This window comes from Oryctolagus cuniculus, chromosome 10, assembly GCF_964237555.1.
Source record: "Oryctolagus cuniculus chromosome 10, mOryCun1.1, whole genome shotgun sequence".
NCBI lineage: Eukaryota > Metazoa > Chordata > Mammalia > Lagomorpha > Leporidae > Oryctolagus > Oryctolagus cuniculus.
Window position 1 is genome coordinate 107,437,853 of NC_091441.1, and position 25,464 is coordinate 107,463,316.

At 46.2% G+C, this 25,464-nt stretch overlaps 1 protein-coding gene across 3 annotated transcripts in view; it reads right to left on the bottom strand.

The window, feature by feature from the left end:
• The window catches only part of MYRIP (myosin VIIA and Rab interacting protein), a 318,908-nt gene that overhangs the window by 67,770 nt on the left and 225,674 nt on the right, over positions 1-25,464 (bottom strand). For all 3 annotated transcript variants that reach the window (XM_070051000.1, XM_008260267.4, XM_070050999.1), the window contains 3 exons: positions 8,708-8,844; positions 3,657-3,737; positions 70-167 (listed from right to left, as the gene is read on the bottom strand). In XM_070051000.1, the coding sequence (XP_069907101.1) occupies positions 70-167; positions 3,657-3,737; positions 8,708-8,844 (316 nt within the window). The remainder of the gene's footprint in view (positions 1-69; positions 168-3,656; positions 3,738-8,707; positions 8,845-25,464) is intronic.

The window sequence follows — 25,464 nt, forward strand, 5'->3', positions numbered from 1 at the left end:
TCCTGGCAGCCAGCGACTGCCCCCACTCCCCAGCCACCACCACCCACAGGGCCCAAGGGGAGGCCCTACCAGGCTGTCCCCGTAGGATTCTGCTTTGGAGATGGCTTCCTCAATGGCTTCTTCAGCCACCCTCAGGGCGACAGCCAAGGTGTCCATCATGCTGTGTCCTGCACGGGAAACAGAACACAGAGTAAGGTCTACAAGGGAAGCAGGCACACACCGACTGGTCCACCTGCAGCTCCTCCGCCCCAGTCCTTCAGGGGCTCCAGGGTGAGAGGCACACTGCTCAGGGGGGCGCACAGAGCTCCCTGCTGTCCCACCTACCCGCTCTGTCCCCACGCATCATTCACACCGTGTGCACTGTAGAGTTATTCAGGAATCCTGAGAGCTACCGGCTCTCTTGGCATGACTCCGTCACCGTGGGCCCATGGTCTCCTGCTCCTGGTTCTGGGGACCCTAAAGCTCAACCCAGGGTTCCTCCTTGATCCCTTCAATCACCCCAGTGCCTTGATGTCCATCCAGGGTCCTGGGTTTGCTTCCTCTGGAGCCGGACAGACTCCACCCCCTGTCCCCCTCCCATAGGTCATTCTCAGCAGGATCTGGCTGCGTCCATTGTTGCATCCTGACACTAAGGACAGATCCGAGCACACACGGTGGCTTAACAAAGTAACAGCTTAAGGGTCCAATACAAGGAAACAATGGTTCTTTATCCAATTTGTCAGACAGACATTATTTTTGTTTTCACATAATGTGTCCTTGTGATGACAGGGATACAAGTTATTAAATGTCCTAAGAATACTGGGCTGTGATACTGGTTAAAAGCAAATACAAGGGGCCGGCGCTGGGTATAGTAGGCTCAGCCTTTGCAGGCAGCACCAGCATCCTATATGGGCAGCAGTACGAGTCCTGGCTGCTCCTCTTCTGATCCAGCTCTCTGCTGTGGCCTAGGAAAGCAGTGAAGGATGGCCCAAGTCCTTGGGTCCCTGCACCTGTGTGGAGACCTAGAAGAAACTCCTGGCTTCAAATCAGCCCAGCTGTGGCCATTGTGGTCATCTGGGGAGTGAACCAGTGGATGGAAGATCTCTCTATATATTTATTTTGAAAGGCAGAGTTACATATAAATAAATCTTAAAAAATAAGTAAAAAAAAATACTGGAAAGAGCATGAAGAAAAGGGAGCTTTTTTTTTTTTTTTTTTTTTTTAAATAATGATCTATTTATTTCAAAGACAGAGAGAGAGAGGAGAATGATCCTCCATCCACTGATTCATTCCCCAAATGGCTGCAATAGCTAAAGCTGGGCTGATCTGAAGCCAGGAGCCAGGAGCTTCCTCCAAAGTCTCCCATATGGGTTCAGGGGCCCAAGGACCTGGGTCATTTTCTACTGCTTTCCCAGGCCATAGAAGAGATCCGGAGCAGAAGTGGAGCAGCCAGGACTCAAACCGGCGGCCATGTGGGATGCTGGCACTGCAGGCGGTGACTCCCTCTACACCACAGCGTCAGCCTGGAAAAGGGAACTCTTTATGCACTACTGGTGGGACTTTAAGTTAGCATAGCCATTGTGGAGAACAGTAGGAGGCTGCTTCAAAACAAAACAACACAACGGGGCTGGTGCTGTGGCTCAGTGGGTTAAGCCGTCATCTGCAGTGCTGGCATCCAATATGGCCACCGGTTCCAGTCTCAGCTGCTCCACTTCCGATCCAGCTCCTTGTTAACGGTAGGGAAAGTAGTGGAAGCTGGCCGAAGTGCTTGGGCCCCTGGACCTACGTGGGTGACCTGTAAGAGGCTGCTGGCTCCAGGCTGTAGCCTGCCCTAGTCCCGGCCATTGCAGCCAACTAAGGAATGAACCACTGGATGGAAGATTCTCTGTCTCTTTCTCTGCCTTTCAAGTTAAAAAATTAAAAAAGACAAAGAACAGGAGCAAGCCAGTGGATGAAGATCCTCTGTCTCTTCCTCTCTCCCTCTCTCTCTGTAACTTGGCCTTTCAAATTAAAAACCAGATCTAACATAGGATTCAGTTATCCAAGATTTGAGTAGCATCCAAAGGAAAGGAAATAAGCATAGTGAATCGATACCTCTACTCCCATTGTTTATTGCTGCACTATCACAATGGCTAAGATGTGGAATTAATGTCTATGCTTATCAATGGATGAGTGGATAAAGAAACTGTGGTGTGCACACACAGTGACGTATTACACAACCACAAAAGGAACGTATGTGATCACTTGCAGCAGCACGGATAGGTGGCAGGACAGTGAGCTGAGTGAAGTAGCTAAGACACAGAAAGAAAAATAGTGATACATGGATGCAAAAAAAAAAAAAGTGAATGTGAATATAAAGTAGTGGCTGCTAGAAAGTAGGAAAGATGGTGGGACATGGAGGAGAGCGAAGGTTGCCCAATGGGTACCCAGTTACATGGAAGGAGTAGGATCTAGTATTCTACGTATCGCAGGCAGACATAGTTCACGGGAAGCTACTCCATGGTTTATGAATGAGTAGAAGAGAGGAGTGTACAAGCATAAAGTAACAGTAAGGAGATGGAAACGTTAACTATCCTGATTGATCACTACATATTCATATATATATATGCTCATCAAGAATTTTTAAATAATGTTCAAGGAAGTGGAAATGCAGGGCAGGAGAGGATGGCTGTGTCAAGTTTGGAAGATAAAAAAGGAATCTGTACTTCCTTTGCCTTTTTGTTCTATCTGGACCCTCAAGAATTGCTGGTATCTACCCACATGGGTAAGAGCAGATATTCTTAACTAACTCAGACACTAATCTCCTCTAGAAACACCCTCACAGACACACCCACAAATCGTTCTTTACTAGCCATTGGGCATCCTTTAGGGCAGTCAAGTTGACACATAAGATTAAGCATCCCAACACCCAGAGCAAGAACTGTTGGAGACACGGGTGAGTAATCTAGAAGGCACGGCTTGCCAACGTCAAGCTTTTTAGAGAAGGAGTTAAAGTGCTTCAGCAGTTTTTCTTTGAAATTAGAAGTCTGTTTTGCTTTTAACCACTGCTCTAAGGGGACTATTTTATTGGTATAAAAAAAAAAAAACAAGTTGGCCTTGCGCTGTGCCGTAGTAGGCTAAGCTTATGTACATAGCGTCAGCATCCAATATGGGTGCTGGTTCATGTCCCAGCTGTTCCTCTTCTGATCCAGCTCTCTGCTGTGGCCTGGGAAAGCAGAAGATGACCCAAGTCCTTGGGCCCCTGCACCCACATGGGAGACCTGGAAGAAGCTCCTGGCTTCAGATCAGCCCAGTTCCAGCCATTGTGGCCATGTGAGGAGTGAACCAGCAGATGGAAGACCTTTCACTCTCTCTCCCTCTCTGTAACTCTATCTCACAAATAAATAAATAAAATCCTTATTATAAAAAAGTTAACCAATAAATGGATTAATTATTTCTAGGAATATTTTAGAAGAAGATGCACAAATCAGAGGACTGATTATTAAGTTTCAATGCCAGTTGATCATCAAAGAGTTGGGTACTGAATAGTTTTCCAGGCCACATTGTGTGTGTGTGGTGTGTGTGTGTGTGTGTGTGTGTGTATTTGCATCCAGGAGTAAGAAGGGATCTGGGAGACTCTGAAGGTTTTTTTTTTTTTCCTCCAACTTCCCAGTAGCTATCAACTCCAGCAACCTTACCTTCCGACTGCCTATAAAACGTCGAGTCACTTCCTGAAACGCTTCCTTCAGTCTCCAGATTTGACTCAAACAATCCTCCTCCTAGAATGAGAGGGAGACAGAGAGAATAAAAGGTTTATAGGGGACATCATTGCACTGGCAAATCACCAGTACTCACTTGGATTATGTTAGCCTTGCAAGTGGATTTAGAGAATCACTGGGGCCACCACAATAAGGCTGTCATCTTGTACATATTTCCTCCCTCTCACAATAATTCCTGGTGAAGCATTCTGTCTCCTGTAACTCTCTTCCAGTACCTTCTGCTGTGACATGAATGTTTATTGCCTCCCAAACTCATGCTGAACGCTAATTCCCTAGGCAACAATGCTGGGAGGTGGAAACCAACATCAGGTGATTAAGTCTTGAGAGCTCTGCTCCACGAATGTATTAATGTGTTTTCTCTGGAGTGGGCTAGTTATTAGGAGAGTGAGCTTGAAACAAAAGTGGCCCCTTCTTGCTCTCTCGGCCTCTTGTCTATGCTCTCCTGTCCTTCTGCCTAGGGATAACGTGGCAAGACGACCTTGGCCATGCTCTTGGACCTTCTAGCCCTTAGAACTCAAGAGCCCAATAAACTTCTACTGTTTATAAACGACCCAATCTCAAGATGTTCTGGTCCAGCAATACAAAATGGTCTAAGATACCTTCTTTGGAGGTAACAGAGAGGTCAAAGAAAGAGAGAGTGTGAGATCAGTTCCTTGACAGGCATCTTTCTAATTGTGTGACTCTGAGCAAGTTTCCTTATCTAACACTCAGTTTCCAGAAAAACAGGAGTCATACGGCATAGTTCTCAGTACAGTTAAAATGTTCAGTGGGGAAGACTGATCTAGCCAGTGAGGATGCAATCAAGGGGCTGCCAGCAGGTTAGAGAACAGAGCTTAGCAAGTGGCTTGCACAGGCATGGGCAATGGGAGAACAGGTCGCATCCAAGGATTTATAGAAGAGGCAATGAGGGGTCCCAGAGAGGGATCAGATTTGTGCCTCCACAGGTGTGTCATGGCTACTGTGTAGAGAAGAGCTTGGAAGGAGAAGGGGGAGATGGGGAGTGAGGGGGGACAGGACATGAAAGCTCCAAGTGCCGCCCACTCTCTGGAGTTGGCTTGTGCTGAGATGGGCAGAGCAATGAGTGGAGAAACATGCAATTTAGGAATTGGGAGAGACTCGGGTGTGCTTAGAAACCACCAGGAAGGATCTGTTTAAGACACGGGTTGGATAGGCAAGACAGAGTGACCTTGAGACCTTCCTGGAAGGTGACAGGAATTATATGCAAAGAACGAGAGGAGGGGCAGTAGACAGAGTAGGGGGATGGTGCCCCAACTGCAGCCTCAGGTAGCCTGTCTGACATGTGCAGAGGAAGGCGAGGTACTCCACTGAGAAAACGAGGAAACTGCAGAATTTGAGGAGAGATTATATTAAAATGTGTGTGAGCTTGCCACAGGACTGGGCTCATCAGGGGACAAGCTCCTGTTTTTCAAGACTTGAAATCAAGACTGTCTACACAATGTCTGGCCCTCTGTTTCTCTTTAAATGCATAGGTGGGAGCATCCGTGTCATTTAGGACGATGTGATTCTCTCCAAGGGCAGACAGCAATTGTTAGGGAGCACAATGAGTCAGCAGCCAGAGGACGCTGAGTCACTGCTTCTCATGACTTGGACGAACCTCTGATTTCATGTAATCCAGCTCTCTCAAAAGTTCACATGCGTCAATCAAATCCCAGATGAAAGATGCAAGAGACCTTTCCAATAATCATGTCAAAAATAGACACAGCACTAATATGTGCAGCAGGGTTTGCTTTCCCCATCGTATTTATCCAATATGAAATAGAAGCACATACTATTTTTCCAATGGTTTCAAGACTAAGTATGTTAATAACGGCTACTTTTAGATTTTCATGTAGTGCTTCTTTTTAGGATAACTTAAAAATGTCATGCTGGCTCCATTAGATGGGCATGGAATTACTCAATGCCATTGGACACTATGTTACTTATAAATGTGGTTACTTAGGAATCTGATTTCTTTACTGGAATGCTGGCTTTGCGATGGCAGGGGGTAGCCCAGCACCTCCTCAACTTTTTTACACAGGTGGTGTTCAAAAACTGTTTACTAAAGAAATGGACAAATCTGAGACCTATCTGGAAAAACAATGAGTCTCCTTTTTTAGGCCTAATCTAGCACCTGATATGGGCCAAGGGAGAAGAGTGAGGCTAGCTTGGGAGGGACAGATGGCAGGACAAGGTGTGCACGTTAAAACATTGTCTGGTGATTGTGGATTTAGGCTTGGGTATCATCTCATAAATTGATGCCTATCTGCTTGTTTTCATGTTTATCAAAAGGAAACCGTGGTTTACATGGAGATACCATCATACTGAAGCAACTGATTATAATATGCACTTTTAGAAAATGTCTTTGAATTCACAAGGTGCGTTTCAGATGGAACTACTGCAGTAGTGAGAAGGTATGATGTGCCAGGCACGGATCCTTGTTTCGGGAACACAGAGATGGAGAAGCTACCTCCTGCACATCAGGGACTGGCTGGAGATGTGGCCTTGTGAGGCATCACCTGGATGCAGCGTGGTATGTGCTGCTACTGAGGCTCAGATTAAACAAGTGTGAGTCACAGGGACTCAGCACCTCAGTCAACTTCAACCGTGGCAGGTGCTTGGCCCCAGCAACTGGTTCTCCTTTGAAAAGGACACTTGTACATGTCAAAGCCCTGCACCAGCCCACTTGGGATTCTTGTCCACCTCTACCTGTGGGGCCCTAGGAAGAAAGGGAGAGAAATCAGTATAGTGCTTGGCTCTATAGGATCCTCCACACATTTGCTTTCTCCCTCAATGTGCATCAAGTGGTAGAAGATGCCTCTAAGATTTGAATTTGGGGATATATTTAACTTTTATTTAGTAAATATAAATTTTCAAAGTACAGTTTATGGATTACAATGGCTTCCCCCCCCCATAATTTCCTTCCCACTCGCACCCCTCCCATCTCCCGCTCCCTCTCCCATTCCATTCACATCAAGACTCATCTTCAATTATCTTTATATATGGAAGATCGATTTAGTATATATTAAGTAAAGATTTTAACAGTTTGCACCCACACAGAAAGTGTAAAATACTGTTTCAGTACTAGTTATAGCATTACTTCACATTGGACAACACATTAAGGAAAGATCCCACATGAGGAGTAAGTACACAGTGACTCCTGTTGTTGACTTAACAATTTGACACTCTTGTTTACGGCGTCAGTAATCTCCCTAGGCTCTAGTCATGAGTTGCCAAGGCTATGGAAGCCTTTTGAGTTTGCTGACTTTGATCTTATTCTGACAGGGTCATAGTCAAAGTGGAAGTTCTCTCCTCCCTTCAGAGAAAGGTACCTCCTTCCTTGATGGCCCCATTCTTTCCACTGGGATCTCACTCACAGAGATCTTTCATTTAGATTTTTTTTTTTTTTTTTGCCAGAGTGTCTTGGCTTTCCATGCCTAAAATATTCTCATGGGCTCTTCAGCCAGATCCAAATGCCTTAAGGGCTGATTCTGAGGCCAGAGTGCTATTTAGGACATCTGCCATTCTATGAGTCTGCTGTGTATCTCACTTCCCATGTTGGATCGTTCTCTCCCTTTTTGATTCTATCAGTTAGTATTAGCAGACACTAGTCTTGTTTGTGTGATCCCTTTGACTCTTAGACCTCTCAGTGTGATCAACTGTGAACTGAAATCGATCACTTGGACTAGTGAGATGGCACTGATACATGCCACCTCGATGGGATTGTATTAGAATCCCCTGGCACGTTTCTAACTCCACCATTTGGGGCAAGTCCGATTGAGCATGTCCCAAATTTGGGGATATTTAAAGAGTAAATAAAATAGAACCATGGAAGCACAACACAGCAAAGAAAGATGGGATACAGATGAATGAGCAGATTCTATTCTAGAACCCTCATGGGATAGCTCTTGGGGTCAAGAAATGATGGTTGTGTTACTTTTAACCTTTATTTCTTTTTTGCCTTCACTCCTAGACCAAAAAAAAATGTAGGAAACTCAGTAGAGAGAAGATAAAAATAATATGTGGCAACCTCCGGCACTGCTCTCTTAGCTACAGGCTCCCGGAGTAGTTTGAAAGACAGACTCTAACAACCACCACAAAAAGCCCTAATGATGTTCTGTCTTTAATGCTTCCACCCTATTTTCCCATTGTCTAAGTGGCTGGCATGGTTTTCCATAAGATACAACTAACGACTTTCAGAGAATACAACAGTGTAAAATAATGATGGTGAAAAAGCTACAAATGATATGGATGAGATATTTTTTCTTTCTTGTTTCTCACGGATAAAAAGCATTCATCTGTGTCAGCAAGGGGATGAAAAAAACCTATCTCTACACAGAAAAAAAAAATCACGCTTCTTTGGAAGACATGGTGTTCATATTCTGACAACCATTTCTTTGTACTAGCTGGTCTAACAGGACCGAAGAATACAATTTCTCAATCTAGTTAATTTGTGGTTTTGGCTGTATTTTAATAGTATTGGCAAAATGGCAAAATCCTTCAACTTTTTTTGGCAGGAAGCCGGTGCCTTCCTGAACCTCCCATTCCATCAAACACTGAACCTGGGAAGAACAGAATTTGGTAGGAAGAGAGGGGAGCAGAGGACACACATCCTGTGAGCGCAGACCTCATCTCTCTGCAACCAAAGGAAAATGACTTTCCAACGTTTTAATCCTTAAGGGATGACCAAGAATCTCTCACTTGAAAGGATCCAGAATTAAAACACTCACAGCTTGCAGAGATATTGGTCTTCTCTGTCCCTAACGTATGAGCTCTGGTTCATAGGGATGCGGGAACCAAGAGTCAGAACTTGAGTTCCTGGCATCCGTCCCTGTGCTCTTCAAGATATCTAGGCAAACGTCTCTGCCCAACGTGTGTGCGCCCCAACAGACAGGGCCTGTCTCCCCCATAACCCAGGCTTTCCTCTCCTCGCTCCGCCCACCAAGTCCCCCCACGAGCCGCAGAGTACCTACCGAGAAGGTCGAAGCACGCGCCGCTCTCCAGCCGGTGTTTCCGGTACAGGTTCTTCAGGACCTTGGCGCTGCCGAAGCGCTTGAAGCGGCTCTTCACGTTGTTGTAGAACCATTCGAGAGACTGCGTTCTCAGAAGCCTGAGCGACGGACAGAACCACAGGACAGAACGTTACGAGTGTCCAACAGTGAGTGGCAACCCGCGTTGCAGCTCCTTCCCGTCGAGCTGTGGGGTTTATTTCTCCACCCTTGGGCTCTGGGCTGAGCTCTGGGCCATGTGCAGTGGTGGAAGTGGTGCTGGGTGAGTCCTGAATCCTGCGGTTTCCTTCCCTGCTGCAACCCATCGGCAGGTGAGGGAGCCTAGCTGAGCCGGCTGTGTGATGAGATACATGCACAGCCCAATCACCCCCCCTGCCCTGGCCAACAGGGGGAGGCCACACTCTGCCAGTTGACCCCAGGCAAGACCAGCAGGCTCATCCAACCCGAGTCCAAAGAGCACGCTAATACATGCTTGCCGTTCTAAGATATTCCATTTGGAAATGGTTTATTGTACGGCAGAGATGAACTGATGTGTCTGTTTAATAGGAGGCTTTGTATCTGACACTCTTTAGCATGAAGGACATTTTTAATCAAGCTTGGGAAAACAAAGAACACAAGTCAGACAGCAAAATTCTCCAGGCTCTTTTAGAATCAGCCTGAAGCACCACGGAAAGCGGTTTCATGGTCAGTGCCACAATCGTTGGTCCTAATCGTTGTCAAGATCCTTTTCTTTAATGCCTGATGAGAACAAATCTCTCCAGACTTCCCACTTGCAGAACAGTTTTCGTTGCTGTTGTCGCAATTATGGATGTAATACTACACATGCAGAAAAACACAATGAAGATAAAGACCGCCGATTCCAGGGACAAACAGCACAGTTAGTCTTCCTCTCCAGGCCCCAGTTTATGAAAGAGTGAAATGGAATCACACATTTTGACAAGTGTCTGGAACACTGTAAAGTGAATGGTGACATGGAGGTGACAGAAGGCACTGTCCTACAGGAAGCAAGAGCTGGGATGCACTGTGGAGGTGACAGTGCAGCAAGGCCCTAGGGAGCATCCCCACCCCCGGCCATGCCCACCCCCCTGATCCCACCCACATGTCCCAGATGGCAGCTTTTCTGAGGCAGTGTCCCACCTCCGGTTTCCTTTCAAAAAACAGAGGTTCACTGGGAATTCTAACCTGTCCAGAGGCAGAGGAGGCTCGTTACCTTTGTTAACCAATCAAGTCTTTTTTTTAAATCATGAAGAGATAACAAAGTTCACCAGCCATCTGAAACAGCCCAGGGGCACAGGAAGAAAGTACCCAGATCCGAAAAGGACAAGTTACAAAAGTCCAGTATACATCATTCAAAGAACTGAAAATAACCCAAGATTCCAATTAATAGTGATTTGAAAGACACGACAGGCTAGTGTGATGTGAAATATAAGTACTTGGAGGACAAAAATGCCCCGGGAACAGAAAGTGGTGTAAACACTTAACAGAAGGTCTAAACATTAAAGTCAATATAAAATTTCTAGAATATAGAAACAGCAGCCAAGAAAATGGGACCTATGAGAAGGAAAAGACTTGGAGGATCCGTGGAGGAGGTTCAGCATCTAACACGAATCCGTAAAGGGAGAGAAGACTAAACAAGATAAGAGTCGGAGAACTCAAGGGGCTTCCATAGCCTTGGAAACTCATGACTGGAGCATAGGGAGATTACTGATGCCATAGACAGGAGTGTCAATTGGTAAAGTCAACAACAGGAGTCACTGTGCACTTACTCCTCATGTAGGATCTCTGTCCTTAATGTGCTGTGCATTGAGATTTAATGCTATAACGAGTACTCAAATAATATATTTCACTTTGTGTTTCTATGGGGGTGCAAACTGTTGAAATCTTTACTTAATGCATACTAAACTGATCTTCTGTAAAAAAAAAAAAAAAAAAAAAAAGAAAAGAAAAGAAAAGAAACTATCAACTCCCAACTTGACTCTCACTGGGATTAAACATGACAATAGATCTGATCTGATTTCATCATCATTAAAAAAAATCATCTATTATTTTTCACTTTATGTTTCTGTGTGGGAGCAAACTGTTGAAATCCTTACTTAATGTATACTAAGCTGATCTTCTGTATATTAAGATAATCGAAAATGAATCTTGATGTGAATGGAAGGGGAGAGGGAGTGGGAAAGGGGAGGGTTGTGGGTGGGAGGGACGGTATGGGGGGGAAGCCATAGTAATCCATTATTCGTACTTTGGAAACGTATATTCATTAAATAAAAGTTAAAAAAAAAAAAAAGGGAGAGAAGAGAAAAAGGGAGAGGAGGAAAAAGAAGTCAAAGATTGAACACAGGAAAACTCTCCCAAATTAAGAAAGGCAACTCAAAGGGGGTCCCAGGGGCCAGTGTTGTGGCACAGTAGGGTAAGCTGCTGCTGTAACTCCACAGACATCCCATAGGAGTACCAGGTCAGCACAGTTTTTGAGTGCTTATCCTCTGCTTACCTTTGACGTCACAACAGTCCATTGTATGGAGAAGCTTCTTTTAGATCATGATTGACTTTTAATTGGAATCTGAATTATTTTCAGTACTTTGGATTATCTTGATTTGACCTTTAGAAATTGTTGCTTGGTCATTCCTTCTTAGGTTACTGAGCTGTTTCAACTGTCTGGTTATCCCTGATCGTCTATTCATTTTTTTTAAAACAAAGGGCCTGGTTAATTAAGAAAAGTAACTAGCATGAGTTACCCAGACCCCAGTTCCTTTACAGGTGGTCTCGGCCTTGCCCCCAAGGAAAGCTCCCCAGGAGAGTCCTCTCTGCTCTGCACTCCTGGGCTGTCTGGCCTGATAACACTGTCCTTCCCCCAAGGCAGGGCCCCTGGAGGAGGCGCCTCTGCTGGCCACCAAGCAGGCCCTCCAGTCTGACAGTGCTCCGTGAAACCTTGGGTGGGATTTCACCCAATTCACACTCAGAAAGCTCTGTCCTAGAGGAGGAGGAGGAGGAGGAGGGGAAGGAGGAAAGGTGGGAAGAACCGGACCCCTCTCCTTTATCAGCCCCGGTCTGCACAAACGCCCAGCACTCGGGGGTCTGCTGAGCTGTCTGCCTGGCCTGCCAGGTGCATTCTCTCCATTGAACCGTGCAACCTTGCTTTCCCCAGTCTGAGGGCCGGGGCACTCTCTCAGATTCTGTCCCATCCGTTCTGACAGATGCCCTACCCCTCGCTCACCATGATTCTGTCTCACATCTGAGTTCTCGTGCAAAGACATCAACCTACCACCCATCTCTGCTAACATCTACAGGGAACCTATTTCCATTTTTGGCCTAAGACAAATCATTCGTAAGTCAACTGGCAATTTGTTTTGTTAAATGAGGAAGGGAGGCGACCCATGAAACATCACTGCTGTCACACACCCATTAAATTATCTTTCTGAAAAATACATCACAAGCCAAACTTGTCTGAAACAAGCAACTCAAAATTGAATCTTCCAAAGAGTCCTGGCTCATCTATTTTATTTTATTTTATTTTTGACAGGCAGAGTTAGAGAGAGACAGAGAGAGAGGTCTTCCCTCTGCTGGTTCACTCCCTAAATGGCCACAATAGCCAGAGCTGAGCTGATCTGAAGCCAGGAGCCAGAAGCCTCTTCCAGGTCTCCCATGCAGGTGCAGGGTCCAAGCACTTGGGCCATCCTCCACTGCCTTCCCAGGCCACAGCAGAGAGCTGGACTGGAAGAGGAGCAACCGGGACTCGAACCCGGCACACATATGGGATGCCGGCACCACAGGCAGAGGATTAACCAAGTGAGCCATGGCGCCGGCCCTGGCTCATCTATTATGAAGCACAATGTTCTGTTATCTTTGTGACTATCTCTCACTTTGAATTTTCAGGACTTTTTCTCATGTTTACAGACTCCCTCACCCCTCTTTGGATACCTTCTCCCCATTCGCTGAGGTCTGGAGAGACAGAGCAACTAGACGTGTGCCTGTTTCCCCACTGAACTGGAAGGCTTCTTGTTCATTTTGCTTTTCTCTATTTTCTGAAATGAGAACTGGAGTAGGGATTCAAAAACGGGAGCTCTCAACCAAGTGCTCGTGCTATTCACAGGTACACAGTGTGAGCAGACACCGGCTCTCTTCAGTCTCTGACATGACTGCTTTACATTTTTAATAACATTTTAAATTCATTGCCACGTGTATTCGCCTTTCTTATTAAAAACTATCAAGCTATGTTCGGAATATAGAACATGCAAAAGATAGCCGAAAATGAAGAAAATAAAGACCACATCTAAATGAATGCATTTCAAAGCACAGAAGAAATGCAATTTGGGAAGAAAATGTCCTCCAGGCTGCCTCTCCCCACACAGCACCCTGCAGGGACAGCCCTGCAAGGCCTGGCTCTGCCGCTGAGAAAGCCCACCTTGGGCAGTGTTGGTGCAGGAATCGTTGACTGGACACTTGTCCCTCCGTCCCCAACTCAGTCCATGTGCTTCTGGAAGGGTCGGCCCTGCCTCTGGCTCCAGGAGCACGTTCCCATGACTCAGACCTGCCCATCAGGGTCCAGGCAGGGACTTTACTGAAGCTACTGCATAGAAATATTGGCTTTTTGCAGGACTGGCTCTGTGCCAGAATCAAAGGCTGGAGCTGTGGGGACCACCTTAGCCATCTCTTGGGAGAAACTCGTAGTTTCCTGACAAAAAGCAGATTTGACAGTGAGAAGCGACAGAGCCTTATATTATACTTAGAATATTTGGCGCTGGCGCCACGGCTCACTAGGCTAATCCTCCGCTTGTGGTGCTGGCACCCCGGGTTCTAGCCCCGGTTGGGGCACCAGATTCTGTCCCGGTTGCCCCTCTTCCAGTCCAGCTCTCTGCCCAGGAGTGCAGTGGAGGATGGCCCAGGTCCTTGGGCCCTACACCTGCATGGGAGACCAGGAGGAAGCACCTGGCTCCTGGCTTCGGATCGGCGCAGCGCGCTGGCCATAGCGGCCACTTGGGGGATGAACCAACAGAAAAAGGAAGACCTCTCTCTCTGTCTCTCTCTGTCTAACTCTGTCCAAAAAAAAAAAAAAAAAAAAGAATATTTGGCTCCACACAACCTGAAGTCAACTCTATAAATTCTACAAAATCCAATTTTTTTGTTCAAGCCTTTTTGAGTTAGGTCTATTATCTGCAACCAAGAGTCTTAATTCCAAATTCTAGACACCCCTAAAAGGCTTCAAGGGCATCATCAGTAGCTCTCCACTCTCTGGTTGCACCACAGCTCTCTGGCAAACAGAATCATTTTAGTGAACTCACAGATACAAGGCCTCCCCTTGCTCAAGCCTCAAGGTAGAATCGGGGCATCACCCTTGGGGGACATAGAGGTGGGGACCAACTCTGGAGCCCCGGAGAATGACCAGCAAAACCACAGCTCAACGTGGGAAGCAGAAAACTCTTCCTTAGGAAGTGATGTGGTTCAGATTATGTCTCGACTTAGAGTTAATGTACAGAGCTATTTTGGAAGCCCCAGGGAAGGTGCAGTCATGATTACCCTCATTTGATATTGCTGCTTTTATTGTATTTATTTAAAAATTCATGGTTCAAGGGACACCAACTAGATGCATGTGGTTTGTGGAGCTGAGACTTGGGCAGAGGGCTGTAAGGACATAGGGATGCCTGGCTATGGGCACTGCTTTGTAGCCCACCCTCAGGTATCAGGCCTCCAATTGAACACACAATAACCTCAGGCCCAGGTAGACGAGAAAGGAAGGGCCTTTCACCCTGCAGGCACAGACGGCAGAGTGGACTCCTGTTTCCTGCATGGATTCACTGTTCTCTCATTCATGCCTTCACTTTTTACTCAGTGCCCACTAAGTGCCAGGTACTGAATTAGGAGCAAAAAGAGATGAAGTGTCCACTCGCCAGGGCTGCAGAAGAATCTGCTCAAAGATGCCCGATAAATCATGAGACGGGATGAAAAGCCAAAGCCAGGATGTTGCAAAGGGCCAGACAGTCGGTGTTCCATGGGCCTGGGATTCTAGATCATTCCCACAGATGTGTAAGAAATGGAAGCCAGCCGCTCTTTTAGGCATCTCTTGGCTGCCTGGCAGCTGTAGGAAGCAACCGTGCAGACAGCTGAGCAAGGATGCAGACCTGCTATGAGAAGCTTCCCAGCTGGGAACCGCCACGGGGACCTGGCTTGGTTTCCCTGGCTTAGTTTTTCAAAGATGCTAGATACGCCCCAGGGATGACCACACAAACCCTATCTCTGGGTGTTTTCACAGACTCAAACATGATGATTTGTTAAGACTAGAGCTTTTAAAAAACCAACAGCAAACATTTAAAACTCACCAATCACAACACTGTTGAACTGGTTACTTTTAGTTCTTAGAGTTATTATTTTCTACAAAAATGGAATGATAAGTTGTAGCTTGTAGGGTTGATTGGAGGAAGAAATATATATATATATTTAATTTATATATAATGACTTACATATGTAATGATTCAATTATGTGTGTGTGTGTATATATATATATATAATGACACACACACATATAAATATGAATGACTCACTTGAGAGTAGCAACTGGGATGCAGCTCAATCTGAGTGCGACTGAACACATCTTTCCTGCATGACCACTAAGCACCTACCATGGACCAATGTGGTGGAATGAGAAGGCCATGCCAAGATGGCCGCTGGCAACAGAAACTGCCTGGCAACAGGCTGTGATTGGATGGTTTCAGAAACCACATGACAATGGAGCCTGACTGGCAACAGGCTGTGATTGGATGGCTTCGGAAACTGCCTGGCAACAGGCTGTGATTGGTTAGGGCATAGACCGCCCCTTGACTGTATTGGCTGCCTTGGCTATAACTATATAAGCTGCTGTAGCAACTGAAATAAATGAGTCTGCAGGCTGCTTGTCTCAGGCCTGCTTTCATCCGGCTCCTGGGGTCTGTGTGGTGACTCCGCACCTCTTGCCCCCACCACACTCCTCCTCTCAGAACGAATCCACAGCAACATCCCAAATGCTGCAGATGAGCGATTCTCAGTATGGGACACAGACCTCAATGAGGACAACAGCATCATCCTTTGGTAGGTGACTTTGTCCCCAGACATGCACGTTCTTATCCACCCTACCCCCTCTTCTGCCATACTCCATTCCTCTATGGATAATGAAGGATTGTGACGAAAGATGTTACTGATGAGGCAGCAAAACTGACCGAGAACTACACACCTCTCAGAGGATGTCAGTAGATGTGTGACACAGATGTGTGACTGGATCTGTCCTTTAAGAGCTCATGCAATGGTCAGGATGACAAGAAGGGCAGCACTAAGGGTCAGAGGCAAGGCTGGGCTGTGGCCACCTTCCTAGGGAAGCTGCCCCTGAAGGAAGGAGTGTGGGCTCAGAGCGACAGCGCTGTGGGGAAGCACAGCACCGTGGATAAAGCTGAGATTCTAGAACCAGAGAGAAATGGGTTAAAACTCTGGATCTCTCTCTTTCCAGAAGCGTCGCATCAAGCAAGTTACTGTTGGTGCTTTAATCTTCAGCAAAATGGGAAAAGTATTAGCCTCACCTCCTGTAGCACTTGGCAGAGAGCCTTAAGCACAATATAATCTAACACAAAATTACAGTTCCATTTGAAATATACCTTATTATAATGTAGTATCATCAGTAGTACAGTTTTGAGCCTGGGTTTCGAGCCTGGCTCTGCTCCCCACGAGCTGAACAAGTCAGTTAACTTCACTCTGCTTCCATTTCCTCACCAGTAGCACAGGGAGAAGAAGGGAAGCAGGGAGGTTTGGGGGTAGTTGTGGAGAAGCGAGGAAAACAGCTGCTGTCATCACCAACCTGGGATTCATCCACCTCCTGAGCAATCGCAGCAGGATGACACAGAAAACCAAACCCATCCTCCCTAAAATGGTTCATTAAAAAAAATCTCCTTCAGAACTCTACAAACACAGCATGATGCCATTAATGTACATTAAAAGTATCATACAGAGCAACACTATATACATATGTTGGTCAGACTACATTGTAATGTCACGTGGCATGTATGGGAACCATACATCCACTTTCAAGGCGAGAGGGAAACACAGCCAGAGAGGAGCTCGAAGCTTTAATGATGCAGACATGTTTCCTCTCCTTCATGTCACTGCAAAGCAAGTCTGAGTGGCGCATGGTGTCCTTACAGCATGCCAGGGACTTTGGAGAACGTCTCAAACACTCCCAAATACAAACACAACAAAATCCCAAATACACATTCTTTCCACCTGTGGTCTCCATTCTCCTCCATCAAACCTAATCCAACTTCTTCCCCTCTCTTCCGCGTGTGAACCCTTTGGGAGCGCTCCACGGCGCTGTGCTCATGAATTATTCAGGAATCTGTGTGCGCTGCTCAGTGAAAGCGTGCGTCAAGAGAAGGGACCACAGGTGGGTCACAAGCCTCACAGTTTGGGCCACTACACCAAGACGATCTTTGCAAGGAGAACACGATCCTACTCTTTTTGTTGTTGCTGTTGTTGTTGTAAAATGAAAACATAAACACCTCCCCAGCTCCTGTTTCTGCTGGCTTCTCAGGAGGGTTCGTTCTGTGTCTTAATTTGTACTTTCATGACTGGCTCAGTTAATATGCATTTCCTTCCCTCCTTGTACCTCTGCTTTCCCTGCAGACTCTTCTTCCTTCAGCTCCTTTCTTCCAGCCCCCACATAGCGCAGGCATCTGCATGCTACCCACCGGGAAGCACCACGTGGTCTCAGCTCGCGTATCAGTCCATCGCATTACTGTTCACTCCCGCCCCGATCCAACAGTCCGTGAGCCAACATGAGCATCCCTGTGCTAGCTTTGACAAAGCCAATGTGCTCAACATGGAGGACTGGCCTGGGGCTGCAAGTTATGTCCAGGGCCAGGCTGCACTGCTAGCTAGCACATGCTGGGTGACCTCTGTGCACACAGGTACTAGACATCATACCCATCTTTAAAAAAATTTATGTATGTACATATTCATTAAATGAACCATGGAAACAGTCTCTCTCTCTCTCTCTCTCTCTCTCTCTCACACACACACACACCAACACGCAGATGATAGCAAGAGATCTCCTATTTGCTAGTTCACTTCCCAAACGCCCACAGTGGATGGCACTGGGCAGGCTGAAGGCAAACTCAATCCAGATCTCCCACAGGGGTGAACCCAGTCACTTGAGCCCTCACTGCTGTCTCCCAGTGTCTGCACTGGCAGGCATCTGGAATGAGGAGCAGGCGCTGGGATCAGGGACAGGTGCATCGTAACTGCTGCCTCAAATGCCTGCTCTTGCCCGTCATTTTGTATCCCTCTAGTTCACCGTGGGGTCAAAGATTCTGCAACACACCTGCAGTGAGCCTGTTGGTTAAGCGGCCCAGTGGGCAGCAAATGTCCAAGCTGGAAAAGCAGGATGGGGCAGCCACTTCATGCTCCCAGGCGGGGGCTTCCTGAAGAATCCTGCCATAGATCCACAGAGAGATCAAAACCCTAAGGGGACCCGGAGCTGCTCAGGGTCCCAGCCGAGGAAGTATGTCCATGCGCCATTGCAGTTTTCACGCCACAGCTCCTGGGCTTCTGGGGACTTTCTTGACCACATCTGCTGAGGGGCTGCAATGCTCTGGGAGCTGCAGGTGGGCAGGGAGACAGACAGGGAAAGGGGCTGCAGCCCTAGCAGTGTCTCTTGCTCCTCGGATTAGCCAGGTGAGCCATGGTGCCAGCCCCGGACTTTTCTTTTAAAGAAGTAAACCCAAAGAGTTGCTCTTGCCCTATAAGAGTCACCATATGGGATCAGTTGGAGGACCTTGACTTGTCCATTAGGGCTGGTCACTGACACCAGTTAAGGACTTTCATGGTTGTTTTATGCCATCTGAGAGCAAAGCCATGTGGGCACCAGCTCCTCTCAGGGTCTCCTGCCAGCAGAGAGAGGCATATGTGCCCGGAAGTTTCCAAGTGGGTCTGTCCCCTGCTGTGGCAGCTCGCCTTGCTAAATGCTCAGTATTGAGGGAAGGCCCAAGGGACGGACTCGGCACCAGAATCACTCAATCCAGTCTGTTTCACGAGACTCAACTCTTAGGCATTAGTATTTCTGAAAAGCTCTTTGGATACAGTGTCCCAAAGAAGCTCAAGGGATTTGGAAATTGGTGACCAAATTTCTAAACAAAAATCCCTCAAAATAATGCAAAATCTCTCTTTCAGGTATAGGCAGTTTTTCCCCCCCAAATATTTCAGAGGTTTTGTTTCTTCAAATGCACATGGAGATGATCCATGCTTCTTCAGATATAATCAATGTCTACTGATTGAGTTCATGGGGCTCCCTCAGCACAGAACCTCCCCCAAGGCATCTTCTCAGTAGAGTTCTCAACCTCAGCATTAGTATTTTATACTAAGTCTCTTTTCACCCTTACTCGGAAGGGTGTGTGTGTAATTTGTAAACAGTAAAAATAGACTTGGCAAGAAAATGTGTTCAGTTCTTGCATTCCATCTTAATCAAAATGCCAGGCTCGGGGTCAAGCTGTTTCTTAACTGTCTGTAGTTGTTGAATCTGAGTTTGCATCAGGATCTCCTGGAGAGCTCGTGAAAACCCAGCCTGCTGGTCATGACCCTGAGCCTCTGAGTCGGCTGGGGTTCAGACTGGGTGGGGCCTGGAATGAGCATTTGGACAGCTCCTCCCACGAAGGTGACATGTTACTGTCGGTCAGAGACCACACTTTGAGAAGCACTGATTTTACACACAGAGAGGGCATGGCACAAAGAGCCCGTGGTAAATATTCTGGACTGAACACCATGGGGATAGCCATAGAATCTTAATCAGGGGTTTGGAAGGTAGGAGGCCTCCAGCCCTGACAGCTCAGAGGCCCTGGAGCACAAGAGCCAGAGCCATCAGCTCTAAAAGTCACGAGACGCTGGGAGTCCAGATGGAACTGAACAGCCCTCGTGCTGCGATCCCTGAGTGTGCCGCTGGGAATTTGCACAGATGTGGCTGGGAGGCTGGAAAGTCACGCTCCGTTGATACGTGACAGCTGCCATTAACATGAGGCACCCTGTTAAGGAAAGGAGGCAGAGCTGACAAGCAACGGGAAGGCAGAAAAGCCTGGAGATGAAGTGAGTATAGCGCAGCTGCTCCCGGGCCTCTGTGCACAATTTCTCCGGTCCTTAAGGAAGCTAGAGGGATGCAGGTGAGCAAGCTGAGGCTGCAGGAGATTCAAGATGCCAGCACCACAGAGGTAGTAAGCGGCAGAGCTGGAACATGAGTCGCATCTGGCCTCGAAGCCCGTCCATCCCACTAGATCACCTGTAGTGTAGGTGTCATTTTTGAGCCTACTTCTAAGCCATCTACAATCAGCCTGTTTAATCCTCACAGCAACCCCATGGGACAGGTATGTTATTACTCCCCAGTTCACAGAAGTTCCACCCCCTGCCTGAGACTATCTGGCCTCATAGAGTCAGAGCCAGGGCTCGAGTGCCTGGTCCTGATGCAGGGTCTGCACCCATCACCACTGCTCTGCTTCTTCCGTACAGGGTGCTGGGGGGAGACTGATGGAAGGAAGGCAATTAGGCAGGCGGAGGTGGGAGGCCTGCCCAAAGAGGAGAGGTCAAAACAGCTGCTCAACCATGCCAGCTGCTGGAGCAGCCAAGCCTCAGAGGGCTGAGTTGGCCTGGGGTCTCACATGCCCATCTCCTCCATTATGCTGATCCAACAGGACGCAACTTCTGCAGGCCAGAACAATTTCCTTCACACCCACCAGCTGGCCAGAGCATCCTTGCCAGATCTCAGATTCCCTCCTGGAAGGCCATCCCTTTCCTCCATTACTGAGCCTACCTGAGCAGCCCCCAAAGTAAGGAAGGGCCGGGAGAAAGGCCAGGCACACAGCAGGGACAGAGCATCAGTCACCGCCGAGTCCAGCTCTCTCCTCCCTGTGTCTCCAGCAGCCCCAGACCTGACCACAGTGGTGAGTGGTCCTGACCCTTCTCCTAGCGAGCTGACCCGGTGTGGAATGGAGTGCTCTTCCTCAGAATTTTTCACGGCTGTAGACATCAAAACATCAAAACATGCTGGGTTCCTAGAAGGCACTCACAAGGTACCTTCATGTAGGGGAGAATCCTGGCCCAAATGAGTGTGATTTGGTTGTCGCTGTGTTTGGAACTTGGAGCTTTGAGCTTCTGGATGCTCTGCAGCCAACCTCTGAAGGAAGCATCCTTCCTTGGAACGGGGCAAGATAAAAGATGTCAAAGATTCTCCTGCTGAGAGGTGCAATCTAAATTCCTTGTCCTCTTGGGTCTGTACTGGCGTTGATGACTTTCTGGTTCCCTAGAACGTGGCAGAAGTGAAGTCTGATTTCTAAGGCTCACTCCTAAGAGGTCTGAACTTCCCTTCTAGGATGCTCCAGCATGCTGTTTGCCCTAGGTGCAGGGCAGTTGTACAGGTGGTCTTGAACTCAGTTCTACTCCCTTTCTCGCTTGTAGTTCTCAAGAACTTTACAATGTGCTAGGAAGAGAGCATCCTGAAATAGGAACAGACCAGAACAGCTCCGGCTCTGTTCCAGTTCCCCACTTCCCTATAGAAATGTCCATCTGCCAATGCTTTAGCCTACGGGATCACAAGGCAGGCAGCTTCTCAGGGCTGCTCTGCTGTGATGTGAGTAGGGCACATACAGATGGGACTCCATCTTCCCAGGCAACTTTCTTGAGTCATGGGGGTGGGATCATCACCGTGAATCCTAGGTTTCTGTTGTCTCTTGCTGCCTGTCTGTTAAGCAAAAAAACCTACCACCATGAGAGAGAACGGTCTTCCATCCATTGGCTCACTCCCCAGATGGCTGTAACACAGCTGGGCCTATCTGAAGTCAGGAGCCAGGAGCTTCTTCCAGATCTCTCATGCGGGTGCACGCACCCAAGGACTTTGGACCATCTTCCACTGCTTTCTCAGGTCAAAGAAGAGAGCTGGATCTGAATAGAAGCAGATGGGACACAAACCGGCATCCATATGGGATGCTGGCACTGCAGGCAGAGGCTTAGCCTACTATATCACAGTGCCAGCCCAGCTTTCATTTGTTGAAATTGATATTAAAAATGAGATAAACAAAAATAGATTTTGAAAATATCGCTGATGAATCTGCTTCTACTAATTCCAGGAAAGTAATACTACAATGACTTCTGGTTTGAGTATAAATATAATATGAAAAATTAAAAACAATGATGAAGTTTAATAGAACTACATCAGAATTTTTCAATTTTTTCAGCTATATTAATATTCTAAAAAAATTAACTCTTTAGAATACATAAAAGCATGGCATGGGGACATGTATTTACTTGTATTTCAGCTTTTAATATGGTTGGAAATGTCAGTATCAGAATCCTAAATTTATTTAAAAGTTGTATAGTTTGTTCATTACAAACTTTGTGCATTAATTTTTTAAAAGATTTTATTTATTTATTTATTTATTTGAGAGGTAGAGTTACAGACAGTGAGAGGGAGAGACAGAGAGAAAGGTCTTCAGACCTTTGATTCACTCCCCAGATGGCCACAATGTCCAGAGCTGTGCTGATCTGAAGCCAGGAGCCTGGTGCTCCTTCCTGGTCTCCCATGCAAGTGCAGGGGCCCAAGTACTTGAGCCATCTAGCACTGCTTTTCCAGGCCATAGCAGAGAGCTGGATTGGAAGAGGAGCAGCTGGGACTAGAACCAGTGCCCATATGGGATGCCGGCACCGCAGGCGGAGGATTAACTTACTGTGCCATGGCACCGGCCCCTTGTGCATTAATTTTGACTTTAAAAATACTGCACTAAATACTTAATATTGGGGGTATTATTTGCCTTGAGTACTGAGTTTTTTGGCACCTGAGAGGAGTATCTCACCTGCTTCATTCTGACCTTGGGCACCTTGACCACCTTGACCTTGGGAATCCTGACAAGGCAGCACAGTTGGCACCAGTAGCCTGGCAGGTGAAGAAGAGCCATACCAGTGGCAAGGGTAGTAGTGCCAGGTGAAGCAGAGACTCCCAGGATGGGGGGTAGTCTCCAACGAGGACACTGGTAATGCCCATTGCAGTAGTGGTGCCAAATGGACATGGCAGTATTCAGAATGCACAAAATACCAGCAAAACAAGTCCAATAGCACATCGAAGATCAGTGGAGATTTATCCATCAGATGCAAAGATGGGCCAACAAAGGCAAATCAATGAATGTCATATACATCACATCACCAGAATGAAGGAGCAAACTACATGACCATCTCAACTCTAAGACAGCATTTGATGAAACTCAAGATGCCATCACAGCAAAGACTATCAACAAATTATGTATAGAAAGAATGCAGCTCAACACAATATTGGCTATATATGATAAACTCACAGTCAACATCACACTGAATGGGGAAATGCTAAAGAGTTTCCTTCCAAGAAACACAAGGATGTCTACTTTCACCACTCTTACTCAATACAGTACTGGACATCTTATCCAGACCAAAAAGCAAAGAGAAATAAAGAGCATTGAAATCAGAAAAAGGATGTCCAGGTATCCCTCATTGAAGGTAACATGATTTTATATATTCTCCACCAAAACATAACAGCATCAGTACTGATAAATGAATTCAGCAGTGTTGCAGGATACAAAAGCAGTATAAAAAATCAATAACATATTTCTAAACCAATAACAAACTTGCTAAGAAAGAAATCCTATTCCTAATTAGTTGCAAAAAAAGGTGACACCTAAGAATAAATTTATTCAAGGAAGCAAATAATCTCCACAATGAAAGTTTCCAAACATTGGTCAAGGAAAATAAAGAGACACACAAACAAGGATAGATATCCTATGTTCTCAGACTAAAAGAATTAATATTGTTAAAATGTTCATACTGCCCAAAATGATCTATGGAATCAATGCAATAAAAATAGCAATGGCATTCTTCACAGAAACAGAAACAAAGTCATAAAATTCATATGGAAACACAAGACCCTGAATAGCCAAAGAAATCTTCAGTTAAAAACAATTTAAAGCCAGAAGCATCACATTATCTGACCCTGGAACACATTACAAAACTGTTTTGACCAAGACAACCTGGCACAGGTATAAAAACTGGTACACAGACCAATGGAATATAATAAAGAACACAGGCATATCTAAGCATCTAGAGCCACGTAATTTTTTAAAAAGATTTTATTACAAAGAGATAGAGTTACAGACAGAGAGAGGAAGAGATAGAGAGAAAGGTCTTACATCCACTGGTTCACTCCTCAAATGGCCACAACGACCAGAGCTGAGCCAATCTGAAGCCAGGAGACAGGAGCTCTGTCCAAGTCTCCAAGCAGGTGCAGGGTCCCAAGCACTTGGGCCATATTCTACTGCTTTCCCAGGCCATCAGCAGGAGCTTGATAGGAAGAGGAGCAGCCAGGACATGAACCAGCATCCCATAAGGGATTCCAGTGCCGCAGGCGGAGCCTTGGCCCACTATGCCACAGCGCTGGCCCCAGCCAACTACTTTCTGACAAAGCTGCCAAAAACACCAGAGAAAAGGCATCACTTCAACAAACTATACTGGGACAACTGGATATTCATACGCAGAAGAAACAAACTGATCTTTTACTATATATAACAATCAACTGAAAATGGATCTCACTTAAATGTAAGCTCAGAGAGTGTGAAAGTAGTAGAAGAAAACATAGGGGAGATAGTTAAAAAAATTGGTCTGGGTAAAGACTTTTTTTGGATATCATCCCAGAAGCATAGGTGACAAAAGCAAAAATAGGCAAATGAGATCACATCAAATACAGAAGCTCCTGCACGGCAAGGAAACACTAAACTGAGGTCAGAGAGAACCTGCAGAATGGAAACGATATCTGCAGACACCCATCGCACAAGCATTCATTTCTGGAACAGAGAAGGAAGTCAAACAACAACAGAAAACAGTCCAATTAAAAATGAGGAAATGACCTCAACAGATATTTCTCAAAAGAAACTATGAAAAAATGCTTATCATTTTTCTCAGCAGAAAATAAATAACCCAACTCAAAATAGGTGAATGACCTGAATAGATATTTCTCAAAAGATACGAAAAAAAAAATGTTCAACATTATTAGTCACCAGGGAAACGCAAACCAAAACCACGAGATGTCATCTCACCATATGCTTATCTTCATAGAATTATACCTATAAAATATATGAAGTCTGTTCTCTTTAGATTAATATTTTTTTAAAAGAATGGCTATGATCAAAAGGACAAAAATAACACATGCTGGTGAGAATGCGGAAAAAGGAGAATGCTTATCCATTGTGGGTGGAAATGTAAATGAGCATAGCCATTATTGGAAAACGGTGTGGAGTTCCCCCAAAAATGAAAAATGAAACTAGCACTTCATCCAGCTATCCCGCTCCTGGGTATGTATCCAGTGGAAATTAAGTCAGTACATCCAAGAGATGCCTACATTCCCACGTCTACTGCAGTGCTACTGCAGTACCATTTACCGTAGCCAGGATACGGAAACACCCAGGTACTCTCTAACAGATGAACGGATAATCCAAGTGTGGTGGAAATGCACAAGGAAACAATATTCAGCAATAAGAAGAATTTGGTTCTGTTATTCGTGGCAACATGGATGGAACTGGAGGCAGTTACGGTAAAGGCAATAAGCCAGGCACAGAAAGACATATAGCATGTGTTTTCACGCCTATGTGGAAGGTAAGAGGGTTGATCTCCCTGAAGTAGACAGTAGAGTAGTGGTCTCTACGGGGCAGGGGGAG